Source organism: Hyaena hyaena, unplaced genomic scaffold (assembly GCF_003009895.1).
Source record: "Hyaena hyaena isolate Hyena2069 unplaced genomic scaffold, ASM300989v1 scaffold_206, whole genome shotgun sequence".
Taxonomy (NCBI): domain Eukaryota; kingdom Metazoa; phylum Chordata; class Mammalia; order Carnivora; family Hyaenidae; genus Hyaena; species Hyaena hyaena.
This window is the reverse complement of record NW_024080840.1, coordinates 1,462,838-1,479,700: the sequence shown is the minus strand read 5'-3', so window position 1 is coordinate 1,479,700 and position 16,863 is coordinate 1,462,838. Positions and strand designations below refer to the sequence as shown.

Below are 16,863 nucleotides of genomic sequence, written 5' to 3'. Positions count from 1 at the left end.
CTCTCCCCCGGGCACCGACACCCTAAGTTTTTACGCGCGGTCTGCGCCCCCGGACTGGGTGTCTGGCTCCTGTGCTGAGGGGCGCGCGCATCTTCCGCGGGCCCGCAGCGCTCGCATCCTCCGCGCCAGCCCTCCTCCTCCCCTGGGACGAGTGTGGGGCTGGTGCGCCCGGACCTGCGGGGATCTGGAGCGTTCCTAGCGCTCCGAGTTCGCCCCCGCCTCGGAATCGACCCTCGAGGAGGGGACTGAGCCTCCCAAGGCCAGGCCCCGTACTCTCATAGTCACAGAGGCCTCTCCGGATCCCGGTGCCTGTGGCAGAGCGGCCCGCGGAGAACCCGGGCTCTCGAGCCGCGTCGCGCCGTCGGGGCAGCGCGCGCCATGGCCGGCTGCTGCTGCCTGTCCGCGGAGGAGAAGGAGTCGCAGCGCATCAGCGCCGAGATCGAGCGGCAGCTCCGCCGGGACAAGAAGGACGCGCGCCGAGAGTTCAAACTGCTGCTGCTGGGTGAGTGGCTGCGACGGGCGTCTTCCTTCCTCCCTCCGGGCCGCTCCCCTCCCTCAGATCCCCGCCAGGCCTGGAGCCAGCGGGGTGCGGCTCGGATCCCTCCCGTCCCCCCGGGGGCTCGGAGGCCGGCCGCCTGGGGCCTTAGGCACCAGTCCTTTGCACCTCGAGTTGGGCGACTTTCAAAGGCAACCTTTCCCTACCCCCAAAACAGCGGTGAGACCGAGCATTTGACCAGTGTTGGCTCTGTTCGTCCCTCTCCCTAACCCCTCCTTCACCCCACTCAGCTGCCCCCGGCGCGGAAGGCTTCCTCAGAGCCTTTTCTTGGAGTAGGTGGTGGAGAGCTGCCTCGTGTACTTCTTTATGTCCGGCCCAAAGTGCTCCCAGTTTTAAATAAGTATGGTTGAGTGAGTGCTTACCGCCGAGTGCTAAGTTGTCACCGCATCACTGGGCCATAACGCGGGCGGGTGGTAACCTCCCCATCCCGGGGAATTAAAAATGGAGGCCCGAAAAACTGGTAAACTTGTTTTGAGAAAAGACAGCAGCTGCCAGGTCCGTAATGGCGGTGATGTGCACGTTCTAGCCACTCACCCTCTGGTGGTGATCGCAGTTGCCTCCCTTGGGTGACTCCCTCGAGCCAGGCCTTTCTGTCTGCAGGCGGCAGGCCCCAGCCTCCCTTGATCAGTTTCACTCAGGCTGCACTCCTTCCTAGGCTTTGGGAATGGGCTGCCCCAGATGCAGTGACTAGTTATCCCTCCGGCTCTTAACTTTCAAAAACAGAAAGAAGATGCTAAAGGTTTGCCAATTTCTGTCCCAGGTCAAGGAGCCCACCTTTTCTGATTTTTGTTCTAAAACCCTGTTCAATCTGTTGACTGCTTGAGAACTATTTACCTTTTCTTTCAGACCAGGATAGTAGCTGTCATCTTTCTAGAGAGTTGGAAGTATTTCAGACTTTGGTCTTTCAGACAGGAATCCTCTCTCACACCAGTTTATGAATTTTGAATACAAGGAGTCATGCTCCCAGAAAGCTTCAAGGAAAGAGAAGTTGATCTAGTTAAAATAAAATGGAGAAAGCTTTTAGTCCACACCGTCTTCAGGCCTGAGCAAAGGAAGCCTTATGCACGTACTCTCTGGAGTTTAGAGGGTTTCTGTGGGGGTGTCTGGCCTTCACTAGGCTGTGCCCCTCCCTAGTGGGCTTCATGTCAGCAGGTGAAGTGGGCTGCCCCACCAGAATACATTTTCCCTCTCCCCACACTCCCGTATTCCCATTGAATTCCCTGTCCAAATGCCCCAAGCTACCTTCCAAGGCCTTTGCAAATGTGTGTGTGGGCGGGGGAGGAGCCGACCCCATCCCTAAGGAATGCCCAAGGGCAGCTGTACTGGGCTGATGGATGAGCTTGGAAATGAGGGTTGAGAGTGTACAGGTGTGCCCCCAAGGCCTCCCTGGGGAGGGAGGGAGCCTGGGTGGGGAGGGAAGAGATTGTGTCCATTGGTGGGGCTGTTTCACGTCTGGCCCAGAACCCTCAGGGATCTGCGATTGTAAATTGTACCTGGCCTTCCAGGTTGTTAGAAAGCTACCTTTATCAAGGGAGGAGTGACAGTTGGCTAGCTTGCTGACCTCTTTAAAGTAATTGTGTGGGCCTCCGTTTGTACTCTAACCTCAGGCCCCACAAATGACAGGGGCTCCCCTGGTTTGAGCTGCATACTTTTTTTCAAGGGAAGTCTGAGCCTTCTTTCGTGGTGAAGTATGGTGATTTGTGTCCGTGTGCGAAGCACAGTGTCTGGAATATACCAGGAGCTTGACAAATGCTGGCTGTTGGTGTGAGCGTTAGAGCAGTACACTGAGCTAGACTGCATTGGTATCCAGCCTGTTTTTTGTTTTTGTTTGGGGGGGGGGGGCGGTGTGGTCAAATGCTTGCATTTACACTCAAACTAGGGTAGACATGTTGTAGGGAAGTTGTTTGCCCTGGAGGTCATGTTTAATACTAGTGACTAGAATATCTTCTTTGCCTCCCCCATGCCTTTGCCCCAAACCTCTTCCGGTACCCACCAGGCCCTGCCTGACCTCCCAAGATCCCCGTTTTCATTGTGTCCAGCTGTGACTAGCGTATTGGCTCAGTGCTAGTTACTTAGAAAACACTAGAAATAGTTTCCAAACCACATAGAGCTGTCAGGAACCCCAAGGAGGGACTTAAAAACCTCTGCGTTCTTTCCCTCTTTTTAAGGGAGCAGGGCACACTTGGATTTCTTCCCGAGATCCAGGAGGAGGAAATGACTTCAAAGATACAGGACTCGGGGCGCCTGGGTGGCTCATTTGGTTAAACATACAGCTCTTGATTTGGACGCAGGTCATGATCTCACAGTTCATGAGATGGAGCCCTGGGTTGGGCTACATGATGACCGTTCAGAGCCTGCTTGGGATATATTCATTCTCTCTCTCTCTCTCTCTCTCTCTCTCTCACACACACACACACACACACACACACACACACACGTGCGCATACTCAAAATAAATAAGCTTTTTAAAAAAAACTTTAAAAAAGATACAGGAATCAGGACATGGTGTATGCTGTCCAGTCTCTAGCTGTGCAGGTTGAGTGAAGGATTCATCGGAGTGTCTATAATGGAAGCACTACATAATCCACTGCTCAGATGCCTCAGGTGAAAACCCCACTTTGCGAATGGGAGTGGAGGGTCCTGTGTGGAGTATGGAATGACCTGAAAAGCCACCAGTCTTTCACAAGGAAGCATGCTTTTGCAACAAAATGATTTGAGGAGGTTTCCGAAGTGCATTCAACAGAGCTGTATCCTGTTTGCATTTATAATAAAAGCATAGGCCCCTGTCAGCCAGGAAAGATAAAAGCTGCTGTCTGGTTAGGGCTAGTAATTGCAAAATGTCAGTGTGACACTTAGCTGAAGGAGATGGGAATAAAGAAGATGGTTGAATTTAGTAGGAGAGATTCTTTATCTGCTCTTCAGATAAAAGTAGGGCCGAAAGGAGTTTTAATAAGAACCCTGATGAGTACTATTCAGTATAGGAGGAAAGTGTCTGGACAACAGCAATTAAATGGGGAGAAATTGGATCTTTTATTTTTTTATTATTATTAAATGAGGCTTAATAAAGTGTTGCTTAATAGAGTTGAGTGTTTCCAGAGACTGACGGCTTAATTTTGGATGTAGCCCTTCATGTTGGCACTGTCTGGAAGGTCTGTGCACTGGGGAATTGGTATTTAACTTAGGCTGGCATAGGGACTACAAATCTAAGTGCTGAGGCCAGACTACCAGGGTTCAAACCCTGGCTGTACCCTGTTTTAGCTGTAGACTTAGCTTCTCTCAGGTTTGTGTGGTGTTGGTGAAGTTTCTGCTATCTTTACTCCATTTTTGAGGGTTTTTGCCACCAGTGAGGTGTTACTTTCTATTTTAGAAGATCAGTTGCAGGTTGCATAGCAGTTGATCTAAAATGTCCTGGTAGTGCTTTGACAGTAACATTTGGCTTTGAGTTTCCCTTCTTTTCTGAGCCATAAACTGAGTACATAATCTATCTTCCTGCTTACACCAAAATAGGTGAAAAACTGAGTCCCCTAAAATATTATTGTGTTGGTTATAACAAAATCTCATTTTAGACTAATTACATGTTCATGTTCAGAGGCTGGAAGTCTGTTTAGAAGAAATAGTGGAGGGAGGGTGGCTTTCACAGTAGAAAGTGACTTTTCTGGCTCTGAGGAGGCAAAGGAGTGAAGCAGTTAAGTATGCCCATGTTCCTTACACTTACCTTGGTTCATACTGACACTTTTTCCATGTGCCAGAGATCATTTATAAGTGTGAAATTGGAGGTCGCAAGTAACTGTGGGAAGGATGGTCATAAATGCTTAATAGAGAAGAAAAGGCGGTACAGACAGTGCATGACGGGGGATCTTCGGGGAGGGGGTCATGTGAGTAGGGCCTTAAGAAGTGGGGAGGTTAAGGTGTTGATGGCTATCCATGTGTGGGCTTATGCAGGACACACAGAAACTTCCCCCCACCTATGAAGAGAAACTTTGGAGAACAGTAAGTCGTGTTCTTAGGATCTGGGATGATATGAAGGGGTCCTTGGAGGCAAGACTTCATTGAGTTTTTATGTTTTATCTTAGCCCTTTATGTGAACACTCTGTTCACTGCAAAATAGACGGTTAGTGTAAAAATGCTTCTTTTTTTTTTTGTCCCGTAATGTGCTTCGGAATGGGGGACTGTGTGACTTTATCTGTGGCTTTTGTCCATTGTGGGTGGAGATGGCTTCTTGGAAGGTCTTTAGGGACTGCTCTGTTATGGATGAAAGCCCAGTATTCCTTTTGCCTCTAAACTAATACAGAACCTTCTCAAACCATGCACTATGAAAGGTACTTTTTGTATCTTTTCAAATAAGCTATACTCCGGTGTAATTTATATCCAGTATGGAACTCTGGATATGTGATGTTGTGTTCTCTGAAGGTCATCTGTGGAGGCACACCATGTACACTGCCCCTCAGTGATGTTACATTCAGTCACTTTTTCAAGATGTTGCTCATTGTCTCTATTGTCTAACAGTTTTGGGGGGAGATGCTTTTTAAGGCCAGGCAAATATCCTGCTCCTCACCAATATATCCCTTTCTACCATGTATACCACGACGTATATACCATGATGGCTACAAAATGATCTTCCAAGTCCAGCACTCTCTCCACATTTACCGGTTGGCACTGCACGTTATTGTAAAAGCCTTCCTTTTGCCCCTATTTATTTATTATTAATACATACTCCTGAATTCCTCTTTGGTTTTTACTTCATTACCATACTTGTTTTGGCACTCAGATGGTACCCAGTTTTGCAGTGAGACCTCCTTCAAGCTGGTTCTTCCGTCACTGCACCTACCCCATCATGTTTTTTGTTTTTGTTTTGTTTTTGTTTTTAACTCTTTCTTACTCTCTAGCATAAAGACGAGCCTGGAGCTCCAAGTGATGACCCTTCCCAGTTGGGGAATCCGCCATTACCAAACAGGGCCTCAGTGACTTTTAGTGGAGAACGGTACTTTTTCTTTTCAGATATTGAGAGCACTAGAAACAAAGATAGCAGGTTCATAATTCACATCACGCACCGTTATCTACATGTCTGAAGAATCCCATTCCTCAAGGCATGGAGTTAGAGGATGAACATTTTGAGGCTGTAATGCAGTGAGCAGATAAAGGGAAAATTTTGACAATCGAGTTGGACCAAAAAAGCAATGTTAAAAAAAAAAAAAAGTCTTAACCCACAAAAGGGTTTTTCCTCCCCTTAAAAGATGCCTTGTGGTCTATAAAACCTTTTTGTTTTCCGGTGATACTTGAATTATGAGAGTTTTGTTGTGTGAACACCCCCATGTGTGGGTTGCAGGGAGGAGGGTACCTAGATAGAGAAGGTGGAGAGGGATTTTTGGTGAGTCTGTAGCAAAGGTATTAAGTTACTAAAGACCAAGATTAAAACTCAAGCCAAAAGGGCACTTGATTGGAAGAATTCTCACCAGAACTTCTCATGAAATGGAAAGATTTGATTAATGAAGACTGGAAAGGAACAAGAAGCAGGGCATTTCCGGGGCCCTTCTCCGGGCACAGCAGTCAGCATGGGTCGGCTCCATTGCCTTCCAAGCTTGAGAGCTCTCTGCTTTCTGGCCCCTGTGAGAGCCTCAAGTCTTGGTGGGGCATTAGGGTGCATTCCTGGGTCATTCAGTTCTGTCTGGTAACGTAAATCAAGATGTGCTCTGTGATTGGAGTGCGGATGGCCTGGGGTGGGGCTTCCTGGGGGTCCAGCCACCCTTGCTGCAAACACTGGAGGGAATCGAAGTGTACCAGCAGAAATCCAAGGGCTCTGAAGGTGGAAGGCACTCCAGGAAGCTTTGTGGGAGCCCTAATTTTGATTAGGATCAATGGGCTCTCTGCTGATTGGTAAATTAATGGGCTGTCATGTCAGCCAGCGTTCTTGGTTGCAGACCGTTTAAGTAGAAGAATGATTTATTGGAGGGGAAGCAGGAAGCTCACGGGACCGATGGGAATTGGAGAGCAGGCTCCGACAAAGGGCATGATCCGAGTGAGTTTTGACACTGGTACCCGTCTACACTGCCAAGCACGCAGCCAGGGACGACTCTACCCTGATGGCAGTTGAGGCTGCAGAGGACACTCCACAGCAGTGCTGCAAATTATCTGTATCCATCACCGGTATCATGGGTCACTTTGCAAAATCTCGGGCCATCTGTTTGTTCTCAGCAGTCAGGGAATAGGGGGTGGGGGGGGGGGCAGGCAGCCTGGCATGATGGTAAGGACACGTTCTCTGGAGCCAGCCTTCCTGGGTTTAAAAATCTAGGCAAGTGGTTCCTGTTGGGTTGCCAGCATCCCGTCTAGGCTGAGGCCACCTGCCTACCACTACAAGGTCACTAGTAGAACCGAGATACAGTTCTTAGAAGGACGGGTGGATAGGAGGTCAAGAGCATGAAGGCTTTGCTGATGACCCTTCTCAGAGAACAGGGTCCTTCTATGTGGCCATAACTTCCAACCATGAAATGAGCAGTGTGTTAAGACTTTGGAAACTTGAGTTGCCTTTNTTTTTTTTTTTTTTTTTTTTTTTTTTTTTGTAGGGGGGTTGTGGGGAGTCTCTGAGTATTGGATACACAGCCATGAAGCAGACATTGCCTTTCAACCTCAGGGTCCTCAGTAATAAAATGAAAGGTTTGGGTCAGGTGACCCTTGAAAGCTTTCCAGTTCTGTCAGGAAATAGTTTATATCCGTGGTTCTCAAAGTCCATTCCCAGGAGCATCAGCACTGCCCAAAGACACCTGAGAGATGCAAACTCTCAGTCTGCAATGTGGCCCTCTGAACCCACTTCAGGAAGGGTCCCACCATCTGTAGGTTAATAAGCCCTCCAGTGATCCTGATACATGCTCAACTGTGGCAACAGTACTGGTCTGGCCCTCAGGACTGGGCAGCTCTGATTGTACAGAGGCTCTAAGGCGGATACCCTTATTTTCCAGCAAATATCCAGGAGATCCTCGGACTGACCTGCCCAGGGAATGCTTTGTTGCTTGAAATCGAATAAACCTCTCTCTCACTAACTTTATGAAGGATGTTCAGAGTCTGAGGTAGGTAATTAGTAGGGATAGTTAGCATTTGTCCCCATGTGCCTCGTTGGTGGGCAAAGAGCACACGTGTGCATTTACCTCAGTAAGAGTCCTTATAAAAACAAGCGTTCACATTTGTATGCACTCTTGAACTTTTATATACTTCTCCAAAAGCTATGTTCCTATAAACTGCCGTGGCCTTATGGCTAATACCTGTTAAGTAGTTACTTTGTGTCATGGAAGTTGTGTACAGGAAATGTATCTAAGCGGTGTACAGGAAGCCTATTCTACTAAAAGCTGCCATATATCCGTCTTCTCTTTGAAAAGTCACATGGAACCTTGGCTGGTATTTCCATCCAAAGGGTAATAAATCTGGTTGTTGAAAAAAACAATTGAAGTAACAGAGGAGTTCTCCTACTTTGTACTCATAAAAAATGAATAATAGGAGAAGAGAACATTTATCTTTGATTATTTTTCCCGAAAGGTGTATTCTGTATTGTTGATTCCTTGTCGATAACCCACAGATGGATTAGCCATGCTACTGCTCTCTTGAATCTGCTGTGAATAACACCTTCATTTTGAGTAACTTCTTCCCTGAGTATTTCTGTTGCTTGGCTACTATGTAATAGGGAAATACAAGCTAATTGTATTACTAAGCAATATCCAGTAAACAAAGGTGATACGTTATGTTCAGAATCATTGTCTAATTTATATAGAATTGTATTTCACGAATGTATCAGTATGCAACTGCATGGAAAAATGTATGCTCCTCTCTTACCACAGAGTTTGAGAAACACAGGTACAAACTTCCATCTTATGAATGGAGTAGAGACGGTCTAGAGGAGTGAAGGGGCTTGACAGATATCATGAGGCTTGGTAACTGGTAACTAATTGGCAGTGAGCCAAGGCTAGGAGTTCAGTCTTGGTCACCAACTCCTTTTTTTTTCCCCCCACGAAGTCAGAATCCTCTTGTTGAATATCTTCATTTCTAAGGCAACATTAATTGTAAGACATGCTATTGATTTGAGAACAGCTTTTCAGGAAAGCCAACACCTTAATAAATGGTCCTATCAATGCAAAGGCATATCGGCCTTAAAAATGTTAATTTGTTTGGCAGTAAGCCTTGGAACCAAGAATATAAGGCTATTGATTTTTCTTTCCCCTCCTCCACCCCCAATTAGATAGTACAAACTTAAAATAAGCAAAACTACTCCAATTATAGACATAGAATTGAATTTCATGAAACCAGTTTAAGTGCTGAAATTAGAAAAGAAACCTCTGTGTATTGCCATCAGCCTACTGGGTTCAATTTCAAGTAAAACTCGAAAAAAATTGTTTGCTGGATTAGTGGGACTGTTCTATATAAAGAGGATTAAGAAAAAAATGAGAGCAACCAAATGTTGTGACAGCTCCAGTGTCTGAGTAATGGCGGATGAGCCACATCCAGGCAAATACTTGAGTCTGGAAAGAGTTTTACATGAGACCTTGAACTCCTTGAGAATTTTGTTCTCCACTTACTAACATCCACGCCTCCCCTCCCCCCCCCCGCCCCCATGCTGAGGATAGGTTAAGTATTGGTTGAATGAATATGTAGGTCTCTTTGTCTCCAAAGACAAATGGTAGAAAATTCCAGAATTGATTTTTTTTTTTTAACATGTCCAGCATCTTAGCTACCTACTCCTGTTGAATGTTTATGCCTAGATTAGTGGTGTCAAAATCGGAAAATTGAGCCCAGGTCGTAAAAGTGAAATGCTATTTGGAAAATAAGTTCCTTTAAGAGTTTTCCTAGGAATCATAAGTTTTTAATATGTAACTGGAACTATGGTTGAGAAATTTGTTATTCTTTCTTTATTGCTTCATTCTGAAATAATTTGAAAAAAAATTCTAACTCCTCATCTTCTTCCTGTAACTTTTCTAAATTTGTGGTAGGTCTGTCTATAAAAATAAAGGAGTCAGGCCTCATGATTTTAGAGGCTCATCTCATACTTAATTTTATGGATAAGAAATTTGGAAGCTCTAAAAAGAGAATCCGAGGGGTGCCTGGGTGGCTCAGTCATTTAAGTGTCCGACTTTGGCTCAGGTCACGATCTCACGGTTCGTGGGTTCGAGCCCTACGTCGGCCTCTGTGCTGATGGCTTAGAGCCTGGAGCCTGCTTCAGATTCTGTGTCTTCCTCTCTCTCTGCCCCTCTCCTGCTTGTGCTTTGTCTCTCTTTGTCTCTCTCAGAAATAAATAAAACATTGAAAAAAATTAAAAAAAAAAAGAATCCATCATTACAAGAACTTAAATCCTCTGAGGTCTGAGACCTAGTTTGGTGAGTTTGGAGCTATCCTGTATCTTGATGAAATTTCATAGGAAATTGACCTTTTTCTGTGCAGCGAATAGAACTCCTCATCTTCTATTGCACTGAGTGGGGGTGTTTAAAGTGAAAACCAAGATATACTTCATGTACATATTTGTTGATATAAATCTTTGTAACTGGTATTAAAATCAATGGCGTGTAGATTTTAGGATTTTGAGTTTTAAAAAAATTGAGACAGTTAATAGAACCGTACTGTTCACTAAGAAAAAGCCCCGTTTGAGAATGTTAAAAATAAAATTCTAGCATCTTCATCTACAAAACCATTTAAAAAGGGACATTAGGCACAGTTACCAACTCCTTTCTTAACATATCAAAAATGGAACTGCTTGAATAAAACTGAAAGGTCTTCCCTTCTCTCCCTGATTTATCCAACTCCCCTATCTCAGTTACTGGTACCACTGACCAGTCAGGTGCTCAAGACAGTATCCAGAGAGTGTTTGATTTTCTGCTACACTTAAAACTAGAAATGGAAATTAGAATAAGAAAACAGTAACATTTATACATCCCATTCTCCTTCTGGGCACTTGAATGATCTCATTTATTCATCACCATTTGAGGTACCCTTAGTATAATCCTTTCCATTCTGCAGTGAGGTTACTAGCCAGGGTATAGTTTTGAATTAGGCAGTCTGACGCGAGTGTCCTGGTTCTTAATCCCAGTCTGCTTCTGTTTCCCAGAGCCACCGTTTCACCACAAATGTGCTCCAGGGGGCCAAATCCCTACTGTACCTTTTTCTTAGAATTCTCTTTGTACCATCTCTCATTTGAATTCACTAACCTCTCCTTAGCCCTGAGTCCATTCTCCACACTGCCGCCAGAGTGACCTTGTAGAAATGGAGATTGAATTGCCATTTCCCCACTCACAATCTTTTTATGTCTTCTCCTTGCCCTTGGGTGCAAGTCTAAAATCCGTGCGTGGTGTGTGAGATCTTCTATCTGTCCCTTCCCATCTCTGTGTCATGATTCCCTGTGATCACTCACTCTTGGCTGTAGAGCTTTCTTTTGGGAACTTTAGTGGGCCAAACTCCTCCTCCTTAGGCCTCTGCACATGCCGATCTATCGTCTCCAACATGATTGACTATTTAATAGTCTTCCAGCTAACTTCTACTTATTTTCAGAATGCTTCATAAATATCTCTTCCTCCTGGAAGGCTTCTCTGATTCTGATCCAAATTACGTTCTGCCAGAAAATTCTTCTATAGCCCATTCTAGGTTTTTTATTTGAGATTTTTCTTTTTTCTTGAGGTAGGCCTGTATTGCTATAAACCTCCCTCTTAGAACTGCTTTTGCGACACCCCAAAGATTTAGACCGTTGTGTTTTCATTTTCATTAGTCTCCATGTATTTTTAAATTTTTCTCTTCGATTTCTTGGTTGACCCATTCACTGTTCAGTAGGATGTTATTTAGCCTCCATGTATTTGCGTTCTTTCAAGATTTTTTTCTTGTAATTGACTTCTAGTTTCACACCTTCATGGTTAGAAAAGATGTATGGTAGGATCTCAATCTTCTTGAATTTGATGAGACTTGGTTTGTGGCCTAACATGATCTATGCTGGGGAACATTCCATTTGCATTTCAAAAGAATGTATATTGTTATTTTTGGATGGAGTGTTGTGTGTGGATCTGTTATGTCCATCTGGTCTAATGTGTCATTCAAAGGTACTGTTTACTTGTTAATCTTCTCTTTGGCTGGTCTATCGATTGATCTAAGTCAGGTATTAAAGCCCTCTTAGATTATTGTATAACTGTTGATTAATTCCTTTATGTCTGTTAAAGTTGCTTTCTGTATTTAGGTGCTTTCACATTGGGTGCATACATACCTAAAATTGTTACTCTCTTTTGTTGAGTTTTTCCTTTTATCATTATGTAGTATCCTTCTCTGCTTCTTGCTACAGTCTTTGTTTTAAAGTCTATTTTGTCAGATAAAAGTATTATTACCCCAACTTTTTTGTTTTCATTTGCATGGTAAATGTTTTTCTAACTCTTCACTTTGAATCTGCATGTGTCTTTAGGTCCAAAGTGAGTCTCTTATGGGTAGCATATAAATGCATCCTGCTTTTTTTATCCATTCAGTCACCTTATATTGTTTGATTGGAACATTTAGTCCATTTACATTCAAATTCATTATTGATAGACATGTACTTCTATTTTTGTTACATACTTGTTTTGTGGCTGTTTTTGTAGTTCCTTTCTTGCTCTCTTCCTTTGTGGTTTGATGACGTCTTTAGTGTTAACTTTGGATTCCTGACTTTTTTTTCATGTATCTATTACAGATTTTTGACTTGTCATTACGGTTACAGTCATATATAATATCTTCACATATAGCGGTTGATATTAAGTTGATGGTCACTTAAATTTGAACCCATTCTGAAAGCACTGAAATCTTTACTCCCTTGCCCTGTTTTCTAGGTTGGATGTCCTATTTTACATCTTTTTATTTTGTGAATCCCTTGACTGACTTTTTGTAGAGTGAATTGATTTTTAATACTTCTGTGTTTTAACTCCATATTGGTTTTATAAGTGATTAATCTACCTTTATCGTATGTTTGCGTTTACCTATGAAATTTTTTTAACTTAATTTTCCTACTTTGAGTTATGGCCTCTTCTTTCCACTTAAAGCATTTCTTTGAAAACTTCTTAAAAGTTCTGGGGCACCTGGGTGGCTCAGTTAGTTGAGCATCTGATTTTGGCTCAGATCATAATCTTAAGTTTGTGAGTTCAAGCCCTGCATTAGGCTCTGTGAGGACAGATCAGAGCCTGGAGCCTGTTTCAGATTCTGTGTCTCCTTCTCTTTCTCTTCCTCACCCCCTCCATTTTGTCTATTTCTCTCTCTCAAAAGTAAACATTAAAAAAACTTTTTAAAAATTTCTTAAAAGTCTGGTTTATTAGCGATGAACTCTTCTACGTTTTGTTTGGCTGGGAAACTCTTGCTTTCCTTCTATTCTAAATGAGAGCCTTGCCAGGTAGAGTGTTCTTGGCTGCAGCATTTTTTTCCCCTTCAGCACTTTGAATATATCCTGCCATTCCATTCTGGCCTACAAAATTTCTGCTGATAAATAGGCCGAGAGCCTTAGGGGGTTTCCCATGTCTGTAACTTTTTTTCTTTTGCGCTCTTCAGATTCTCTTGATAGTTACTTTTTGCAGTTTTAATTATTATGTGTAGTGATGTGCATCTCCTTGGATTAATCTTAAAGACTTTCTGTGCTTCCTGGATCTGGATGCTGTTTTGTTGCCTAAGTTATGAATGTTTCCAGCTATTAATTCTTTAAATACATTTTCTAGTCCCTTTTTCTCTCTTCTCCTTCTGGATCCCAATAATGCAAATATTATTATGCCTCGATGATGTTGCTGAGTTGTCTTAATGGATTCTTACTTTCTATTTATTTATTTTTGGCTGTTAAGCTTGCTTATTTTCCATTACCCTGTCTTCCAGACTGCTGATCTATCCTTCTGCGTCTTCTAATGTGCTCTTGATTCCCTCTAGCATATTTTATAATTTCAGTTATTAAGTTCTTCATCTCTGACTGGTTCCTTTTTTTTTTTTTTTTAATGTGTTTATTTTAGAGAGAGAGCGCGTCAGCGCACGCATGTGAGCTGGGGAGGGGCAGAGAGGGAGACACAGATTTGAAGCAGGCTCCAGGCTCTGAGCTGTTAGCACAGAGCCTGACGTGGGGCTTGAATTCAAACTGTGAGATCATGACCCGAGCCAAAGTTGGATGCTTAACTAACTGAGCCACCAAGCACCCCAGGTGCCTCCCTCCCTTTTTTTTTTTCTTAAACTTGGAAATTGAGTTGAAAAACCTCACTGAAATCCTCCACTCTTAAGTCCAGTGAGTATCTTTATAAGTATGACTTTGACTTTTTAAAATCAGGCATATTACTTAACCTCCCTGTCATTTAGCTCTTTTTGCTAGGATTCTTTTGTCCCATTCTCTTATTGGGTACATATTCCTCTGCTTCCTCATTTTGTCTCTGTGTTGATTGCTATGTGTTAGGAAGGTCAGCAACCTCTCCTGATCTTGAAAGTAGCAGCCTTCCGATGAAGAGGCCCTGGGGTGCCCTGGGGTGCAGTGTGCCCTGGTCACCGGAACGAGGCGCTGCAGGGCTATCTGTGGTGGGGATCGTGCGCACTCCTCTGTTGCAGCTGAGCCGCACTTGCCTGTGGTCCAGTCGGTGGCAGTGACCTGCTTACCTGCTCTGTGCGCACCAGGCAGGTCTGGTCCCGGTGCTGTAGAGGAGCCTGTCTTGGGCTACTTGGGGCCTACAGGCTACCTGCCTGCATTCTGTCTGTTGCAGTTGGGTGCACCCTGGACGGTAGGGTGCTCAGTGTGAGGCCCCCCGAGATACTTGAGTTGGTGGCCGCACGGCAGTCCTCTCAGACATCAGCCTGGGCGGGGGTCCTACCGGACGACAGCGCGCCCTCCCTGCACTTCCGGTTAACAGCCTTGGCCGCCGAACTGTAGGCTGCTGGTGTATGGTTATGTCCCCGTCTCCGTGAGGGTAGTCGGCCCTTCGCAGTGGTGGTAGTCCCTTCCAGGGCTGCTTGCAGGGTGTGTTGGGGTAGGAGTTTGGGGGGGGGGGGGAAGAGTCCGCCTGGGGGGGGTGGGGGTGGGCTTGGATGGGCAGGTCTGCAGGGGAATGCAAGGCCAAGGCATACAGTCCGAGCAAACGGTGTTGATGCTGGTGCCCACAAGTGTCCAGCTACCTCGGCTCGGAGAGGGAGGAGAAAGGGTGCCCACCAGCAGTTTTGTTCTCAGAGAAGTCTCCTGAAAATGCCTGCGTCTCTGGGGCACATGGTGAGGTTAGTGAATAAATCTCCTTCACATACACCCCAGGCACTTTACAAACTGTGGCGTGTGTGCTGAGCCTCAGCAGGGTTCTTCATTATGCCGGTTCTTTAAGGGCAGGGGCCCAGTTTCCGATTGCCCTCTGGGTCTCCTGGAGCTTAAACACGCTGATTTTTCAAGTACCTGAAGTTAAGGCCCACTGATTTTTAAAAGCTCACAAAGTGAAATCCCACAGGTCTTCAAAGCCAAGTAAGTGTTAGGGGGATTTGTCTTCCCATTGTGGGTCTCCCTTGCGTGGGGTGCTTGGGGTGGGCCTGATCCCCGTCCTTCTCTGAACTTGAAATGTCTCTCCCACTTGTAATCGGTCTAACTTGGGGGTTTGGTTCCCAGCAGGGTCTCTGCCCCTCCTTTTTCTTTTCTTTTTCTTTTATGTTTATTTATACTTGAGAGAGAGAGAGAGTGAGCAAGCAGGCAAGCACGAGTGGGGAGGGGCAGAGAGAGAGGGAGACACAGAATTGGAAGCAGGCTCCAGGCTCTGAACTGTCTGCACAGAGCCCCACACGGGGCTCGAACCCACAAACTGTAAGATCATGACCTGAGCCCAAGTCAGAGGCTTAACTGACTGAGCCACCCAGAAGCCCCCTTCCTGTCTTTTTCAGTGTGGCCTCCTCTCTACAATTAACTGCGGAAGGTCTGTTGTGCCAGTCTTCTGCCGTTTTCAGAGTTAGTTGTAGGAATGGAGCAGTTATCTTCATGTGTCCTTGGCATGCGGTATGCTCTGCATTCTGCCATCTTTCATCCTCTACGTTTCTTTTTTAAAATCGTGCTCATCCTAGATTGAAACCCTATTTCCGATAGTGTGTTTACAATCTGTCTTTCCTTCTAGTCGCTAAATTTGCTGAGTGTAGGGACTATTGGAATCCGTGAATCTTCAGTGTTTTGTATAGTGCCTGAATGTTCCAGAAACATTTACTTAACAAATAACCATGTAGTATCAACAGTATCATACAGAAAAGGGGTATTTAACCACAAAAAGTGGAAAAGGCTTATTCTTAGTAGAAGATTGCATTTTATTTATTTATTTAAAAAATTTTTAAATGTTTTATTTATTTCTGAGAGAGAGAGAGAGAGAGAGATGCAGTGTGAGCAGGGGAGGGTCAGAGAGAGAGGGAGACAAAGAATCCAAAGCAGGCTCCAGGCTCTGAGCTGTCAGCACAGAGCCCAACACGGGACTCGAACCCACGAATGGTGAGATCATGACCTGAGCCCAAGTCAGATGTTAAACCTACTGAGCCACCCAGGTGCCCCAGAAGATCACATTTTAAATTGAAAAAACATTTGACTATTTGTCCTTCATAAACTTTTAGACTAATGAACTTCATTACATACTGGCATTGGACTATGGGCTGATGTTCTGGAACCAGTGATTTATTGCATGCATCTTACTTGTTTCCTAAGCTTTCAGATTTATGTACAGAAGTGGATACTCTCAATATTAAAAAAAATTTTTTTTTTTTTACTCTGTTAGATAGAAAACCACAGGCCCAAAATGACGTCACTTAGGTTAAGGCCTCAGGTCTGTAAATCAAGACTTAATACCTAATCTAATTGCAGTTTCAGTCCTTCTAGATCTGTAACCCTTAACCAGTCCATGCTGGTTAACACAGAAATTTCCTGGTCAGCACTAGGAAATTGACTGATAGACCCCTTGTGTTCTCCTTAGGAGGACAATTTTGCCTAAAATGACAGATTCTTTGCTAATAACTTCATTTTCCCTACTTTCTACCTTTTAAAAACCTTTTCCGTAGCCCTTTGGAACTTTCTTCTATTTACTAGAAGTGATGCTGTTCAATTCATACATTGGTTACTAAAACCAATCAGATCTTTCAAATTTACAGAGTTGAATTTTTGTTACTAACTTGAAAAGTGGCATATTTGTAGCAGAGGCCGCTAATAGTTTTCTGAATATCTGTTCTTCTCCATCTGTAATATGAGAAGTTTTATTTGGGCACATGGACACCCAGGTAAAGACTCTCTCTCAGCTTGCCTGCTGGTAGATGTGGTCATGTGACTAAGCTATAGCCCGTGAGATGTAAACTGTGGTCCTATAGGTAATTTCTGA

General features: G+C 44.4%; 1 protein-coding gene across 1 annotated transcript in view; it reads left to right on the top strand.

Moving 5' to 3' along the window:
* Positions 1-221: 221 nt before the first annotated feature.
* The window catches only part of GNA14 (G protein subunit alpha 14), a 199,826-nt gene continuing 183,184 nt past the window's right edge, over positions 222-16,863 (top strand). The window contains exon 1 of the mRNA XM_039242164.1: positions 222-502. Within this exon, the coding sequence (XP_039098095.1) occupies positions 379-502 (124 nt within the window). The 5' untranslated portion in view covers positions 222-378. The remainder of the gene's footprint in view (positions 503-16,863) is intronic.